The sequence below is a fragment of the Mirounga leonina genome, unplaced genomic scaffold (assembly GCF_011800145.1).
Source record: "Mirounga leonina isolate KUSES-001 unplaced genomic scaffold, KU_Mleo_1.0 Mir_154, whole genome shotgun sequence".
Taxonomy (NCBI): domain Eukaryota; kingdom Metazoa; phylum Chordata; class Mammalia; order Carnivora; family Phocidae; genus Mirounga; species Mirounga leonina.
This window is the reverse complement of record NW_023270389.1, coordinates 34,912,164-34,928,883: the sequence shown is the minus strand read 5'-3', so window position 1 is coordinate 34,928,883 and position 16,720 is coordinate 34,912,164. Positions and strand designations below refer to the sequence as shown.

General features: G+C 49.2%; 1 protein-coding gene across 8 annotated transcripts in view; it reads left to right on the top strand.

Moving 5' to 3' along the window:
* Positions 1-16,720, top strand: part of LAMB3 (laminin subunit beta 3) — a 51,448-nt gene that overhangs the window by 13,347 nt on the left and 21,381 nt on the right. For all 8 annotated transcript variants that reach the window (XM_035010455.1, XM_035010454.1, XM_035010451.1 and 5 more), the window contains 4 exons: positions 796-860; positions 1,670-1,824; positions 13,125-13,239; positions 13,766-13,839. In XM_035010455.1, the coding sequence (XP_034866346.1) occupies positions 833-860; positions 1,670-1,824; positions 13,125-13,239; positions 13,766-13,839 (372 nt within the window). In that variant the 5' untranslated portion in view covers positions 796-832. The remainder of the gene's footprint in view (positions 1-795; positions 861-1,669; positions 1,825-13,124; positions 13,240-13,765; positions 13,840-16,720) is intronic.

The following is a 16,720-nucleotide window of genomic DNA, read 5'->3' as shown; positions in this document are numbered from 1 at the left end:
TTTTTTTTTTTTTTGGTGGGATTTTTTTTTTTTTTTTAAGATTTTATTTATTTATTCATGACAGACAGAGAGAGAGAGAGAGAGAGAGAGGCAGAGGGAGAAACAGGCTCCCGAGGAGCAGGGAGCCCGATGCGGGACTCGATCCCAGGACCCTGAGATCATGACCTGAGCCGAAGGCAGACGCTTAACCATCTGAGCCACCCAGGCGCCCCCTCGCTCACTTTTTAAATGCTGCAGGCTCGCCTTTCTCCCCATCATATCCTGTCCCAGCTACCTGCTTAGCTCAGAGTTGTGGTCACCACAGCCTCACCCTCAGGGAGGCCCGGGTGGTACTGGAGACCATGCCAGTGGCAGAGAGACCGCGCTTCTAGGCCCTCAGCCACTTGGACCCACTCACCTTTTGGCCTGCAGGCTGGGCCAAGCCCTGAGAAAGGCCAGTTCTGTTTCTTGGGGGCAGCAACAAGGCCTTGGACATCTCGATAGCGCCTCTCCTGCAAAGGACCCAGCCCTTTTCTGCTCCCTATATTGTCCTTATGACTATGTGGGCCGGGGAGGGCCAACCCTCTTTCCCTTCCATCTCAGAGGGGGAAGATGAAGTCTCGGGGGGTGGGGGGCACAGTGTGAGTCACACGCCAGTGGGGACAGGGGTCCAGGGCTCTGGCATTTTCCAAACTTTTGGCTACAGAAGTACCTGCTGCGTACAAGTATCCTAGGTTGGAGGAGACCCTACGTAAAGAGGGCTAGTGTGCCTTAGGGTTTGTATTGTTTTATCCAAGCTGCTCTGCTCTGTCCCAGGTGAGGTCCTCTGAGGGGCTTCCCCCAGTGGCTGAAGATGAGGCCGCTCCTCCTCCTGTGCTTTGGTAAGTGTCCCCTTCCCATCCCTCCAGGCCCTGTTCTATAGCAGGGAGGGGACAGCCATGGGTAGGAGGACTGTGAACCAAAGTGTGAGCATCATCCGTCACTCTGTCATCCTTCAGTTTAGAACACTTGTCTCCTGGGGCCCCAGTGGGGTTTCCCTGCTCCTTTGGGCCTTTGGGAAAGACGATTCTCTGCCTCTCTTGAGAGGCTCCCAAGTGTCTTCTTATTCCTACCTGAGCGTGGCTCGTGGTTCCCCAAGTGGCCTGCACAGCTAATTGCCCAGCCTTTCACTATCTTGCTGGTTCCGGAGCCATCACGGCTGGGTTTTACAGTGGACTGTAGCCGGGCACTCACAAAGTGTGGCTGGGTCCACCTTGCAGAGAAAGGAGCAGAAAGAATGGCGGCATCTCCCAGCTTTGCACAGATGGTGAGCAGCGAGCCCTGCTCCGGATGCTGACCGAGGCCAGGCTGCAAGTGAAGGGATTGAGGAGTGTGTCCCAGTGGCTGAGCGTGTGCCTGCAACTTGATCCTAAAAGCCACATATGGAGGCCACATTTCAGGATCATCCAGGGTTTCTGGTGGCCAGCATTTCTCCTCCTTTCCTTTTTAAATTACAGGTTACAGAACATGAAATCAGCTTTTTTTACCTGATAGCATCAGGAGTCCAGTCCTTACCGCCACCACCAAGTGGGAGCAGGCGTGAGGGAAAGGGGCTAGGCTTGCTGATTTATGCTTCCCTGGGGGAATACTGGGGTGGCCTGGTGGGGCCCTCCTCTCTCTAGGCTATTCCCCAACACCCCTGTGATTTCAGTCTGCCCCGGCCTCCTGTGTGCCCAGCAAGCCTGCTCCCGTGGGGCCTGCTATCCCCCTGTCGGGGACCTGCTCATCGGGAGGACCCGGTTTCTCCGAGCTTCGTCCACCTGCGGACTGACCAAGCCTGAGACCTACTGCACCCAGTATGGTGAGGTAGGTCCGACCACCATGGCCTCCAGGACTGGAGAAAACAAGGTGGAGTGGGGTGGGTGAGCCTGCCCTTTGTTCACACAATGCCTAGAGTGTATTTGGGCTAGCCACCACTGCATGCACTGTGGGGAGTGCAAGAAAAGCCTAAGGCCAGATCTCTGCCTCTAAAGGATTTTCTCCTTCACTGGGTGAGAGAAAACGTCTTCAGGATTAGCTGAATGGCTCTCTTCTCCCTTCTGCTTGATAAAGCTGGAGTCTTTCCTCAATCCTCGGGTCTGGGTAGGACAGTTTTTCAAGTCTTGGAAATGATCAGATGAATGTTGATCTTTTAGATCGGAGAGTGTACGTGTCATCTGTGGTGGGCGACGTCAAGGCTGATGGAGCATGGGTGGTGGGATGTGTGCACTGGGTTGTGTTCTTGCCGTGGGATGAACTGAGTGGTGCCATGGTCACTCTTTGCCACCATCTCTTTGGCCAGTGTTGGGAAATGAGTATAGACAGAGCTAGCGGGAGAATATTTGATTGTAGGCTGGAGTTGACCTTCTATGTTTTACCATTGCCATGTATGAAGAGCCAACTTACTTACCTCTCAGCCTTGTGGGTCCCCTCAGGCAAGTGGTAAACACCCCATCTGCTGTTAGAGGACATGAATCAGCAAGATAGACAAAGAAGCGATGAGGCCAGCGAGGGGGTTCAGCGACTCAGCTGATACGTAATGAACGCGAGCTGAACAATCTAGAAACCCAAACACTTTGATGTATGTCAGTTAACATTCCCCATTTAGGCAACTGAGTTCTTCAAAGAGCTGTTGTGATTTGTCTTCTACACGCCTCTGGACCTTTTTTGGAGGAACGTTGGCTTCTTTTCTTTTCTCTTCAACAAGGTGGGGGTCATTCTTGGTGCCTTGTGTTTGCCAAAGTTGAAACCACTTAGTGTTTCCTTGTTTTCTGACTGCATGTCTCATTTGGCCATTTTTTCTGCCCTGAAACCAAAGGTCTGGACAAAGGAATGTGTGAGGGAGGAGTTTTCCCTGAGTCTTCTAGTCTTTTCAGAGAAAGAGAGAAAGAAATACAGAGAGAAGGGGCGTGAGAGAGATTGATTGCCGTGAAGGAGACTTGGGTCCTCCGTGGTGTCGTCTTTCCAGACTGTTCTTGTCATTGGGACGATGGAGGTAGCATCTGATACTGCCTCTGGGCCCTGCTGCCCTTCTAGTCTCCAGGGATCTTTTGGCTACTTTTAATGGCAGATGGTACTGAGTAGTGGCTTTGGAGATGCTGAGCAGAGATGACTGTGGTTTCTGCATCTCACCCAGTTGGATGTGAGGAAGCCGCTTTGACAGTGTTGAGTAAGATGGCCGGCATAAGGCCAGGACTCCCTGTGGGCCCAGATTACTCCACAAGCGTCAGGGGACCTGGCAGTATTGAGCTTTCTAGGCAACGGAATGGTTTTTGCTGCTCCCTTTCCACATGCCCTCAAAATCGGGGGCCACTGAGCCATGTCTAAAAATTTGGGGGAGACTTCTGCTGACTTCCTTCCTCGAGCTGACCTGCCTTTTGGGAGGGGAAGCAAGGAGAAATACAGAGCCCCTGTGCTGGGTTGTCCCCTCAGCCCCAGCCCTGTCTACACAGCCTCTGTCCCTGAAGCCTTGGACTTTTGGCTTCACCTTGGCCTGCCCTCTGCCTCTCTCAGATGCTGCAGGCTGCCCACGTCCCTTCCCTGCTCTTAAGCAGCCCCCTGAGAACAAAACGGTGCTTGCAAAAGAGGAGTCTAGACTTTTGCAACCCTGGGGATGGATAAATCTCAGCTATTTTGCTGCTGTGAAAGTTGAGACACATTGGCTCCCCCTGCCCCCTCCCCCCCTGCTTTTCTGTAAGGGGGAAGAAAGCTATGCAGCCTCTTTTTGAGAGTAGAAGATAGGGCATCTTGAATGCAGTGTGTAGTTCCAGGTCTGCCACTAACTTGTGGTGTGATCTTTGGCAAGATATTACCCCTCTCTAAGCCTTAACTTCCTCTTCCATGAGTGAGCGTTAGATGAAAGGGTCTTGAGGTTTGCTCCTGGCCCCAAGTTTCTTTGGGAATGAGCTGACAGCTGAGAGCCAGCTTCTGTCCCCCCTACCTGCCACCTCTCCCTTGTTCCATTGCCCTTTCTCCCTCTCTTATCTGCCTAACCTCCTAGAGGCTATTGGTTGACAGCAAGGAAGACACACACTAAAGGCACACAGTCCCTTCTAGTGCTCTGTGCAGATGTTCTCCCTGAACCCTCATTGGCCACGGAAGTGGCTGTGTGATGAAAATTTGGAATCAGGATTTTAACTCTGCTGACTTCCAATTTCAGTTTTTAAGTTTAATGTATTCTATTATCAAATGTTACGTATAGCAGCTGTAATTTATTAGGCACATGTTATATGTCCCAGACCTCATACTAAGAGTTTTACAGAAATTATCTCCCTTAATTTTCACAAGGCTTCCTGTGGGGCGCTTGTTACCTCTGTGCGCTATTGGGAGGGTTTGGATGTGTGCTGGGACCCAGACTTTTAATGGAAACACACAGGTGTCGAGTTTTCTGAGGAGTTAGAGATGGGGGGTGTACCGGGCAGCCCCAGCTGGAGATAAGGCATGATGCAGAGCTGCATTCCTGGTACCTGCCTCTCTCCATTCTCTCCCTCACCCCTTCCTACCAACTCCTGCCCCCACATACACACCTTCTTTAAGTCGAAGTTTCTGGTTAGTGCTTCTGTTCTATTTCCGTGACTTTGCGAGCCCTGAGCCAAGCACGACCTCATCCAGCACCTGCTGTCTGCCCACTGATGTGGCATGAATGCAAGTGCATCAGAGATTTATGACTCTTGGACATTCTGCACCGCTCATTCCCCTGCCCTCAACCCCAGTGGCACTCAGTGGAATGGGAGTTGCAGGAGCAGTGGGGACTCGTTCCAGTTCCGAAATTGTTTCTCCCAGCTCCCGGTCTCAGAGTTTGGCTCCGGTTCGCTTGCTACCTCCTCTGCCTGATTTGGTCTCAGTGGCTAAATCCTATTAGCCTTGAGGACTTGCTTCTGTGGTTTTGGGGTCCATACTGCAACCCTTGCAATGGACATAGGACTTGGCCAGCTTTGCTTTGGGGTACCCCTCCCCTAACTTTGCCCTTCATAGGCCTGCCTGCCTTGACTGCCCTTTAACCATCCAAGCTTGGGCCCAGGCTGTTTTTTCCCAAAATGGCCCTGTCTCCTTGTCCTCCTTCCTTTAGTTCCTAACTAACCTCTGGGTAGACTCACTGTTCCCTAAAGCTCAAGGCATGTCTATGTTGCCCCCTTATCCTTGTTCTCTTCTGTGCTTTTTCTCAGCATCGCTCCTCATTTGAAAAATGACAGTAATGACAGCACCCTGCCCAGTGAGTGGTTGCGAGGACCGTATAAAGGAATGAGCCAGGGATGCCTGGGTGGCTCAGTCGGTTAAGCGACTGCCTTCGGCTCAGGTCATGATCCCGGACTCCTGGGATCGAGTCCCACGTCGGGCTCCCGGCTCAGCGGGGAGCCTGCTTCTCCCTCTGACCCTCTCCCCTCTCATGCTGTTTCTCTCTCTTAAATAAATAAATAAATAAAATCTTAAAAAAAAAATAAAAAGAAAGAAAGAAACTGTCAAATGCCATTCAAAAAAAAAAAAAGGAATGAGCCAAGTAACCTTGGCTGGTGTCTGCAAGACACTAGATGTTACATCCTCTCTCCCCTTACACACCCTCCTCCTGGCACCTGTGTGTGCAGGCAGAGGCCGCCCCATCTGTGAATCACACTCCTGAGCAATTCCTCCCTTATTAGGATACCCACTCGCATACTTATTGAAATCAACTCTGCTCCCAAGGTGGCCGCTGTCAATCTGGTCTGCAGTGGACCGTGGGAGAATCTGGAGGCAATCACGGTTAGCGAAGTTGCCCTGCCCGGGGGTGGGGACTCTCTGGTCCTGATCCTGGCTCTGACACTGAGATGAGGGATGTGACCTTGCTAGCTCCTGGGTTCTCTCTAGACCACCATTTCTCCATTGGTGAAATGAAGGAGTTGGGTTAGTTGGCCCTTGTGTTTGCTCAGCTCTGGCATCTCCGCCTGCTTCTCAGAGGTGGCTGGGCTCTGTGTGACCCCGTGGGTTCATCATGGTCTCTCTCAGGCAGGGGCTTCTCTACTGGCAGGGGCTGAGCCGTGCCCTTCCGGTCAGCCCTGAGGGCTGCTTCAGCTCCCCAGGGACCAGTGCGTTTTGCCTGGAAGCTTTCTAGCCCTGATTTCTGCTTCTGAAAATGTCTCCTCCAACATTGTGTCTGCTCCCCTAAATGCTTTATTTATCTCCCACTCCCTCCCTTGCTGGGGGAAAACTTAATTACCCAGCTGCCTTAATAACAGTTTTACCCAGTGCATTCCTCAGGTTAATGAGCTGTGTAAACCCAACAGCTGTTATGTTTATCTCTTGGAAACACGCTGAGAAGTAGTAGCCCATTGATATCCCCTCCATTCCAACACACACACACACACACACACTCGCACGCACGCACACGCACACATGCACACATGCACACATGCATGTCAATGCATCCACACGCACATCCCCCAGCAACCAGTGCCTTTCTTTGTTTGACTATTGTCTGTTTTCTGGACCTTTGGCATGGCTGATATGTAGGCGGAGGATGTGTGAGCTCCTTATGTCTCTGTACTTTGGGACTGCCTTTTGCCCTCCTGTTTCCCAGAAGTTCTCAGCAGTTCTGAAACTTCCAAAGCTCCTGCCACTGGGTATCTGCTCTTTTGGATGAAGCATTGTTGCGTCCTTTGTCTGAAATACAAACACTCTTGGGAAAAGCACCGTATCAATCTGTCATCAACTGTTACATCTCAGCCAGGGTTGCTTACCAGAAAATTAGCTGTGGCTTTTGTAAAGGGTTCCAAAAAAGTAAAGGCCAGGATGGGGAAGTTTTGAGGGATAGAAGGACATGGATAGGGACATTGGGGGAAAGTGTTACCATCAGGAGGAAGCAAAATTTGGGTTGGTGGCATGTGAGATTCTTGGGTCCTGGTTGTTACGGGCTGGAGAGTACAGCTTGTGGGGCTAGAAGGACAGAAGAGGGGGGAGAGATGTAATGGGAAGGCCTGGACAAACCTGAGTGGCCTCAAACTTTGCTGGGCTGGTCTCACGCCATTGCTTTTGGGGTTCCGGTCCCCCGGAAGTCTCGGCAACATCTTGCAGACCTACTTTGCTTCTTTTTCCTCGGGGGCTGTAGGAACCATGTCACTGGCAGAGCCTGCAGAGGTCCCGACAAGCAAAGCAATTCTCTGCACTTGGGTCTAGGGAAATATCTCTGTTTCTGGAGAGCTCCAGGCTGGGGCTGAGGCTGTCCTTTCCAGGGGAGAAGGCAGGGAGCATCTTGACAGCCAACTCTGGTCTCTGCCAGTGGCTGCCAAGTGACCACTGTGTCCCTTGAATTAGAACAGGGCTAGAAGGTTTAGGGGCAGACATCCTGGGACAGAAATCCCTGCTTTATCCCTTCACAGCTTTATGGACTTGGACACATTTCTTAACTTCTCTAAGACTTGCTTTCCTATCTGTCAAATGAGTATACCTACTGTTTAATGTAAAATACTGACCTCAGAGATTTTGGAAGGATGACATGAGATAATGTATGCACAGTGCTCAGGAGAGAGCCTGGTGCAGTGTAATTTCTGGGTGTGTGGTACACATCATTTCTAACCAGCTTCAGAGTCAGCCTCCTGAACTTAGTTTGGATGGCATGAGGGCAGCGTTGAGTTAAGCTTTGGTGAAGGTGTTACTTCATAAGAGAAAAGATGAAGTTGAAAGTGCCTTATGCACTGGGGCTTTCCTCCTCGGCACCACAGCAGAACCCGACTTTTGACCTTTACTGGCAATATCCACTGACTTAGAAAGGCTGAGGCTTGTGGATCCCAGTGGGGTCTAATGGAGGCCTAGCTGACCACGGGCCGTAAGGGCCCCTTCTTCTGCCCACTTAGCTGAGAGGAGTATTTCTCCAGTATGGCATCTGGTTAATGTCTTTTTTTTTTTTTTTCTTCCTTCCTTTGCATTCTTGTTTGGACTGTTTTAAACTTCTGAGCAGATAAGCTGGAGTAGGGGAGAATTCTAATAGCATGTTAGAGCAAGAAGAAACTTCATTATCGTATTCCATGCCTGCATATTACCAACGAGGAAGCTGAAGTGGAGAGAATGCCTTCTCTTGCAGACAGCTGTTTTGTTTTTTTTTTTTTGTCCTGGCTTCCTTTCTTTAGGCCCTGGCTGGCAGCCATGACCCTGATGCTATCTCCTTAGATAGATGCAAGCAGCCTCTGGCTTGCTCATGGGAGGGAGCTGGGCCATGAAAACCAGAGGCTGTTTTCCTGTTTCCCCCTCGAATTAGCTCTGTGTTCTACAAAGGCACAGAGCTTCGATTTGCATTTACCTTCCTTTTCCCACCTATTTCCACCGTGATTCAGGCTCCTGCTGGATCTTGCTCTCTCCTTTGCCCTCCCCCTAGCTTTCTGGGAGGGTTTGTCTTCCGGCGAGCTTCTAGAAAGCTCCAGGATAAGGGAAGAGGCCCAGCCTTTCCAGATGGAGAGCAAGTAGGAGCCAAACTGGCTGGAGGCCTGACAGGCTGGATTGATAACAAGGCCGAGTCTCTGAGGTAGCTCAGCCAGGAGAACGTTGGCCAGTTGACCCCAGAGATGGGGGCTGCTGCAGCTGAGAGCTTCGCCAGAGGCATGTAGCACACAGGAGGGGAAGAGCCTCGCGTTGAGAATCACGCACATGCATTTATTATACACATACTCACGTAGGCATACAAGAATAAATAGAAAGGGAAACTGAGGCCCAGAGGGAAAGAGGAAGTTAGCAGCTTGTCTTCATGTGGGCTTCTGCCATAAGCCGCTCCATTTCAGGTCTCCATCCAGCTGGCTGGTTGACAAGCAGAGCCACTTAAAATACCTGTCCCGAGCCTGTTGGCTTAGCCTGTCTCTAAGGATTGCAATAAATCCCTCCTTTAGCTATGTTTCTGTGATAAGCAGCACGTAGGTTTTAAGCCCACAAGAGCATCTGATCTAACCATCAGTGCCTGCACACGTGGAAGGAAGGTGGGGCGGGTGTGGGGCACCCCCAGGCTCACTAGGAAGCCTGAGCCAGGAGGCAGGGTAAAAAGCCCCACTGAACATCCTGGACATTTTTTAGTTTGTTTTATTTTATAATAATGTCTATTTTCCTGGGTATAAAAGTGAATATATATCCAAGGTATTAAAGTTTAATATTATTAAAGAATAACAAATAAAGAAAAAAGTTCCCTGCCATCCTATTACCCAGAGATATTAGGTTTAGCTGCATGTGGTGGCCATTTTTGTAGGTCAGATTGGCTGAATATCAGCCATTTCATATGGTTCAACCTAATCTATTGGCATATTTCCTTCCAAACACTTTCTTTCCCTTTAAATTTATGTCTTTGAGACCATGACATATACACGTTTATGCCCAACTTTTGTTCTTCATAAAACATTATAATGTCAGCATTTTCCCCGAGTAATGAAAAACTTCCTGGGAGCAGTCTTTTTTTTTTTTTTTTTTAAAGATTTTATTTATTTATTTGACATAGAGACACAGCGAGAGAGGAAACAAGCAGGGGGAGTGGGAGAAGGAGAAGCAGGCTTCCCACTGAGTAGGGAGCCCGATGCGGGGCTCGATCCCAGGACCCTGGGACCATGACCTGAGCCGAAGGCAGACGCTTAACGACTGAGCCACCCAGGCGCCCCCTGGGAGCAGTCTTTTTAATGGTTACATAATATTTCATCCTTTGGGGACCATCAAGGTCATTTCCAGTTCCAGGTTGAGCTGTTCTAGCTCTGGTGCCCCAGGCCTGAGGAAAGAAAGAGCCTTGTTTCTGGCGCTGTGTTGGCCAGGGAACAGGCCGGGATCAGGTCCCAGCAGAACTGGGGAGGGAGCTCTGGTGACAGGCGGCCGGAAGGCAGCTGGCCCTTGTCTCTCTGGGGGACATGTGCTGAGTGCAGACAGAGGCTGGGTAGTGGAAAAGTTTGCCCCCGAGAGGGGAGTGGGGAAGTGCAGAGTGGGGAGAGGGGCACGCTACTGCCAGGGACCAAAATAGGATTCTGGAGGAGAGTCAGATTCCAGCAAAAGGCTTCTCTTGCCCAGAAAGGATTATTTTAAGTGCTCAGGTATTGATTTCAGCAACTGACACATCTACAATTTCTGTGTTAACTGAGCTGGGTCAGCCTGAGAAGCCAGTTTTCTTCCCAAAGTGCTCTCTCCACCTTAGGCTCCCCCATGGTCAGTGCAGGGTTAGGCGAAGCCCTTTGAGTGAGACAGAGATTGTCACCCTTTACCATGCTTCCTGTGAGGTCTGTGCACCCACCTGGTTTCCTAGCAGAAGCGAGAGGATGACACAGAGGGAGGGAGGGAAAGAGAGAGAGGGAGGGGGAGAAAGGGAGAGAGAGGAGGGGAAGGTGATAAGGGACCCTTTCTAGTGTTGATTGGTGCAAGGGCTGACATTGGCTGTCAGTCAGTAGAAAAGTCACTAGCCTTTTTGAGCCTCACTTTTCACATATATAAAATGGGAATAGGGGTGCCTGGGTGGCTCAGTCATTAAGCGTCTGCCTTCGGCTCAGGTCATGGTCCCAGGGTCCCGGGATCGAGCCCCGCATCGGGGTCCCTGCTCCGTGGGAAGCCTGCTTCTCCCTCTCCCACTCCCCCTGCTTGTGTTCCTTCTCTCGCTGTCTCTCTGTCAAATAAATAAATAAAATCTTTAAAAATAAATAAATAAATAAATAAAATGGGAATAATATTCCTTACCACATAGGGCTGTTGTGAGGCTTAAATAGGCTTTCCGTATTCAAACTCCTAGTACAGTACCTGGCCCATAGTGGGCTCTCTGTCACATAATATTGCTGTTTTATTACCTCCTTCCCCCATCCCTCCTTTTAAACTCCCTGACTGCGGGAAGAGAATGTCTATGATAATTAAAATGTTAGCACTTATTGAGTATTTACTATTCATACTATGTGCAAGGCACTTTTCTAAGCACTGAGGATACAGGAAGGGAAGCCCTTGTGGAGTATACATTTGTAGTAAACAGTTAATATAAGCAAATAGACAATAAGTGTACAATATTTCAAGTGGAGATACGTACTATGAAGAAAAAATGTAGCAGGGCAAGCGGGGAGGGAGGGACAGTGAGCAGGGAGGGAGGGAGGGGCAGTGAAGGGGAGGGAGGGGCAGAGCAGGGAGGGAGGGGCAGTAAGCAGGGAGGGGCAGTGAGTGGGAAGGGTGGGGCAGTGAGCACGGAGGGAGGGGCAGTAAGGGGGAGGGAGGCAATGAGTGCTCTGTACAGGGCACATGTGCTAGCCATTATTTGAACATTAAATATCATACAATTATTGTTTAATAAAGCACTTTTGGACCCGATGAGGAAACCTCCAAGCACTAGGAAGGATGACAATTCTCTTATTTTGGAGGTGAGAGCTGGAAAGCGGGGTGGGAAGCCGAGGCTCCCCTTCAGCTTCCGCACTGCCCCAAGCTTTGTCAGCAGTGGAGAGGGAAGATGGGTGTTGGGCAAGGAATTTCCATAACCCCAGGCACAGGCTCAGCATATTAACTCAATCCCTTCGGGCCTGACCTGTCAGGTTAATCAGTTCCGCAGACACTGCCCGTTCTAAGACGTCAATCTTATTGGCTTATCACCTTCCCTGGACAGGGCGGAGGTTCAGGAGCTAGAAGGCCTTGGAGAAGCGGAAGCTTTTCCCTGGTTCTGGTGAGTGGAGGCCGTAGGGGAAAGCAGAGGCATGCCGTATTTGGAGATACAGTTGTCCCCACCCAGAAGGAACAGCAGGCCAGTGAGGTTCTTGTCCAAGCTTCTACTTGTGGGTGAATATGGAGCCCTCTGTTCAGGGTACAAGATCTGGTACCATGGTAACTTAGAGAAAACAGAATTTATTTGTGTTGCATGGGGGAGCTGAAGCAAGGTCATGCTGTCTCTGCGGGGTATGTGTGTGCGCGCACACATATAAACTGATAGAACAAGGGCCATGTACTCTGGCCCTGTTCTTTTGCTTGGTGATCTCTGCCTGCTGTGGAGCCCCTGGGATTCAGTTCTGTCTCTTGTCTCACTCCAGGGCATGGGCAGGCCAGGGAAGGTGTGGTTTTGTGGGGAGCTCCCCAGTGAAGTTGTTTCCTTTTTGGCCGCCCACTCTGACCTCGATCGAATTCGTGCGGGGACTCTTGCTCTCAGCCCCAGGGCGGCAGATTTCCTCTGTCCTGTGCATTCCTGGCGTTGGGACCACCTAACCACAAAGCTTCATTTGGTTGGGGACCCTCAGATTCTTTCCTGTGGGTAGGAAATGCCACACCTGGGAAGCATCCTTAAGTCCCAGACATCGGTGCTGGAAGGCCTTTGAGATCATCCAAATGTTACTGTAATGTTGGCTCCCTAAGGGCAGGGTCTTTATTTTGTTCACTGCTATAACTCCAGAGCCCAGAGCAGGGTCTAGCCCATAGTGCACACTCAATAAATACTTGTTGAATGTGTGGAATGAATTCTATTTCAGCCTCCACTCAATCTACAGAGGAGAAAACTGAGCCTAGAAAATGGGGTAACACAGAGCTAGGACCAGAACCCCAGATTCCCTTGTCCTTTTTTTTTCTGTGCCCCCTCTCCTTGATGCTCAGAAACTCTCTAACCTGTACCTAGCACATAGGAGAGGCTAAATTAAAGTGAGTTCCTCATCTTTTCTTCTTTTTGTTCTTGATACTCTTTTCAGGTTTCTCTCTCTTTTTTAAAGATATTTATTTATTTATTTGGAGGGTGCGAGCAGGCACGGGGAGGGGCAAGGAGGAGGGAGAGAGAGACTCCCAAGCAGACTCTGCTGAGTGTGGAGCCCGATGTGGGGCTTGATCTCACAACCCCGTGGTCACGACCTGAGCCGAAACCAAGAGTCAGACGCTTAACTGACTGAGCCACCCAGACACCCCTCCAATTTCTCTTTGAGGCAATGTTCTGTACCAACGTTTTTCTGCCACCTCACACCTCTTTCCTGGCAATAATGCCTCCTCACTATTCACTTATCTCTCTGTTAGGAGGAACACAAAAGAATTACATTCAAAGATGACCAATAGCCTTGTTTTAAGAGACTAATCCTTCCAAGGGTATTACTGAAACCAGTGGATCCTTGGGGGTAGGATTTTCACGGAGGGAATCTTCTAGGCTCTCAGGATGCAGGGGGAATCCTCTTTGGACCCCACCCACGAGGCTCTGTTGTCTTGTCCCACAGTGGCGGATGAAATGCTGCAAGTGTGATTCTAGGTTGCCTCACAATTATAATAGTCACCGCGTGGAGAATGTGGTTTCGTCCTCGGGCCCCATGCGTTGGTGGCAGTCACAGAATGGTAAGCTCTGGCCCCCTGCAGGGGCCTAAACTTGTGGGAGGTCCCACAGGGTGGGGGTTGGTTGGGGGGTGCCCGGGAGCCCTTTTGGGTGTCCCAGGCATTTCTTATGGTGGTGTGGTTGACAGACGTTCTGCCTCTATGTTTGAGATCTCTCAGATGCTGTAGGTAGAAGAATTTGCTGGAAGTTAAGGAAAGGGTAAGAAATGCGAAGAATGCCTTTATTTCATCACACTTAGTTACAGTGAGCTCGTTGAAGGAATTGAGCTTGTAGAACAGACACATTGAAATCCTTTAGTGTGTTAGGATCATCAAGAGATGATGGGAAGGAAATTTGGCTAACGACAGATGGGCTCTTGAGTAGGAAATATAGGGAGAAGCATGTTGGTACCATTCGTCTCCAAGAGGGAAATCAGAGGATGGAGCTTAATGTTTCTGACTTCCCAGAGCTAGTAGAGTCCAGAGCCTTCTTCAGGGCTGGGAAGATAGAATTTCTCTGTTTTAAAGTTTCTACTTTTTGTCCTTCCAGATGTGAACCCTGTCTCTCTGCAGTTGGACCTGGACAGGAGGTTCCAACTTCAAGACATCATGATGGATTTTAAGGTATGCTTCCTGGAGATGGCAGTGGATAGGAGAGGGGGACTCTGAGCCTTGTGGGCTTGGGCTTATGGGGAGCACAGTGGCTTTGTCTCCCCAGGCTTGGGGTGATGGCACCACATGGTAGGTGTGGTGACAAGGTGACACTTACCCTGAGTCTGTGTCATGATGACAGCAGAGGCCCACTCCTGGGAGCACAGTGGCACCTCCAGGCCCCCCCGTCCTGGCCATGCAGTCGTTGTATATCCGCTTCCTCCCTGTATCCCCCATCCTCAACCCATCTAATTAATTCAGCTCTGCCAAGTACCAGTTCCACTGGGTCTGGTCAGTTACTATACAGTTGTGTATTCTTGGTATGTTTAATAATTTTGCTGATGAGATTGAGTTTAGCAAACAGCCAATAATTGGCCCATCCTTATGAAAGATGTGCTTTGGGAGAAGCCCCCTTGGTGGGCCATGTACTCATTCACTGCTGTTACTTCTCAGAGTACTTTTGGATTCTGCTTTTAGACCAGCCTCCCAAGATACTCCTTTGGGAGGGAACATTTTTGTTCATTTGTCACAGGTCATTTTTTTTTTTTTTCAGAGAAGATTTGATTTTATTCTTTCTACAGAAATAGTCAAATATTTAAGGATCGAGCTTGGTTAAAAAGATTAGATGATCACGGAGGGTGATATCATTTTCAGGAGCTAAAATGAGCTGTGAATAAAAAGCAATAGGATCTAATTTCTTCCTTGACTCAGAAAGTTAGCTCTGAGATCCTCTCTTCAAGAAAAGGTCAAAAGTATTTTGAGAAATGGCAGTATCATTTGAATAAATGCCCAGTCTCTAAAGGTGACAACTTTGAAGGGCAACATTCATCTGGAAGGATATTGTTAGTTACATTGCTTGTTCATTACTCACTCATTCATTTACTTGTCCATTCTTGCTACACACATATTGAACACTGGTTGTGTGGTAGGTTTGGGGCCAGATGTTAGGGATAGAAAGAGGAATAAAGCTAAATCATGGTTCTCCAATTGCTCTAGTATATGTCGGGAAGACAAAGGATTGATGGTGAGGAGGTATGACATGTGCTCTGATATTGATAGGAAATGGTGCTGGGAACACAGAGGGGTGTCCAACTTGGTCTGTCTTTGGGGTGTGAGTCACAGAATGCCCAGGAAAAGGTGAACCTTTTAGGCCACTAATAGCCAGGCAAAGGGCAAAGTTCATTCTTGGACAAAGAGAACCAACCATAAAGTGCAAAGGCCTGGAGGCAAGAGGCAAGAAGGTATGCAACTGGGGAGGGGCCAAGGGAATGCATATATAGGGTCTGGAGGGGAAAATGTGTATATGGTGGTGAGAAATAGGGATGTGGGAAGCTACAAGCTGGTGAGAGATGAGTTTACAGACATACATGAGGAGGAGGGAAGTAGACTAAAGCTTTATCCATTCATTCAACAAATGACTAAGTACCTCCTGTGTGCTAGACCTTGGGGGTGCCACTTGAACAAGACAGACCGGTGGGTGGTCCTACGGTTTACTGTAGTGGGTCTCAATTAGGGGATATTTGGCAATTTCTGGAGACTTCTATGTTGTCACAACTATGGGTATGCTGTTGACATCTCATATGTAAAAGGTCAGGGATGCTGCTAATCATCCTATGATGATCGGGACGGCCCACACAAGGAATGATCCAACTCCAGATATTAACAGAGCCAAAGGCTGGGAAACACTAGTCTAGAGGGAGAGGAATCAAAAGCAGCAAGCCAACAAATAAGTGATTGGAAATTGTGGTGACATTTATGAAGGAAACAAACAAAGGGGTAGGATGGGCAGAGTGTGGGCAGAAGAATGTGTGCTGGGTAGGTATGAAAAATCTTGGGAGGAGGTGACATTTAAGCTGAGAACAAAAAAATGAGAAGGAGCCCACCAGGGGGAAGAACATTCCAGGCAGAGGAAACAACCTGAACGAAGGCTCTGTGGAGGGAATGAGCATGGTGCAGCTGAGGGCTTGCTTGGAAAGATGGAGGTGCACAGGACACGAGGTGAGCTGAGGAGACAGGCCCACATAGCGCAGGACGTGGTCAGGAGTTCAGACTTACTCAAGAAGAGCAGGCAGAGGACTTGAATAGACATCTCTCCCAAGAAGACATACAGATGGCCAGCAGGCCAGTGAAAAGATGTTCAACACCATTAATCATCAGAAAAATGCAAATCAAAACTGCACGGATATATCGCCTCATTCTTGTTAGAACGGCTATGATCCAAAAGACATGATGTACATGTTGGTGAGGATGTGGGTAAAAAGGACCCCTCGTGTGCTGTTGGTGGGAATGTAAATTGGTGCAGCCACCAATGAAAATAATACGGAGGTTCCTCCACAAACTAAAAATAGAGCTGCCTCATGATCCGACAATTCCACCTGGGTATATATCAGAAGGAAATGAAATCCGTGTCTCGAGGAGATATCTGTACCCTCATGTTCATTGCAGCATTATTCACAATAGCCCGAGACATGAAAACAAGCTAAGTGTTCATCAGCAGATGAACGGACAAGGAAAATGTAATCCCTATCCATATATCTATACACAATGGGATTTTCAGCTATAAAAAAGAAGGAAATCCTGGCTTTTGTGACAACATAGGTGGACTTTGAGGGTATTCTGCTAAGTGAAATAAGTCAGACAAAGACAAACAGCAGGTGTTCTCACTTATGTGTGGGATCTTAAAGAGCTGAACCTATACAAATAGACTAGAATGGTGGTTGCCCGGGGCTGGGGGCAGGGGTGGGGGGTGGGGAGATGTTGGTCAAAGGGCCAACGAACTTCCAGCTATAAGATGAGTAAGTTCTAGAAATCTAATGTATAGCATGGTGACTGTACTGAACATGGTATTACATAC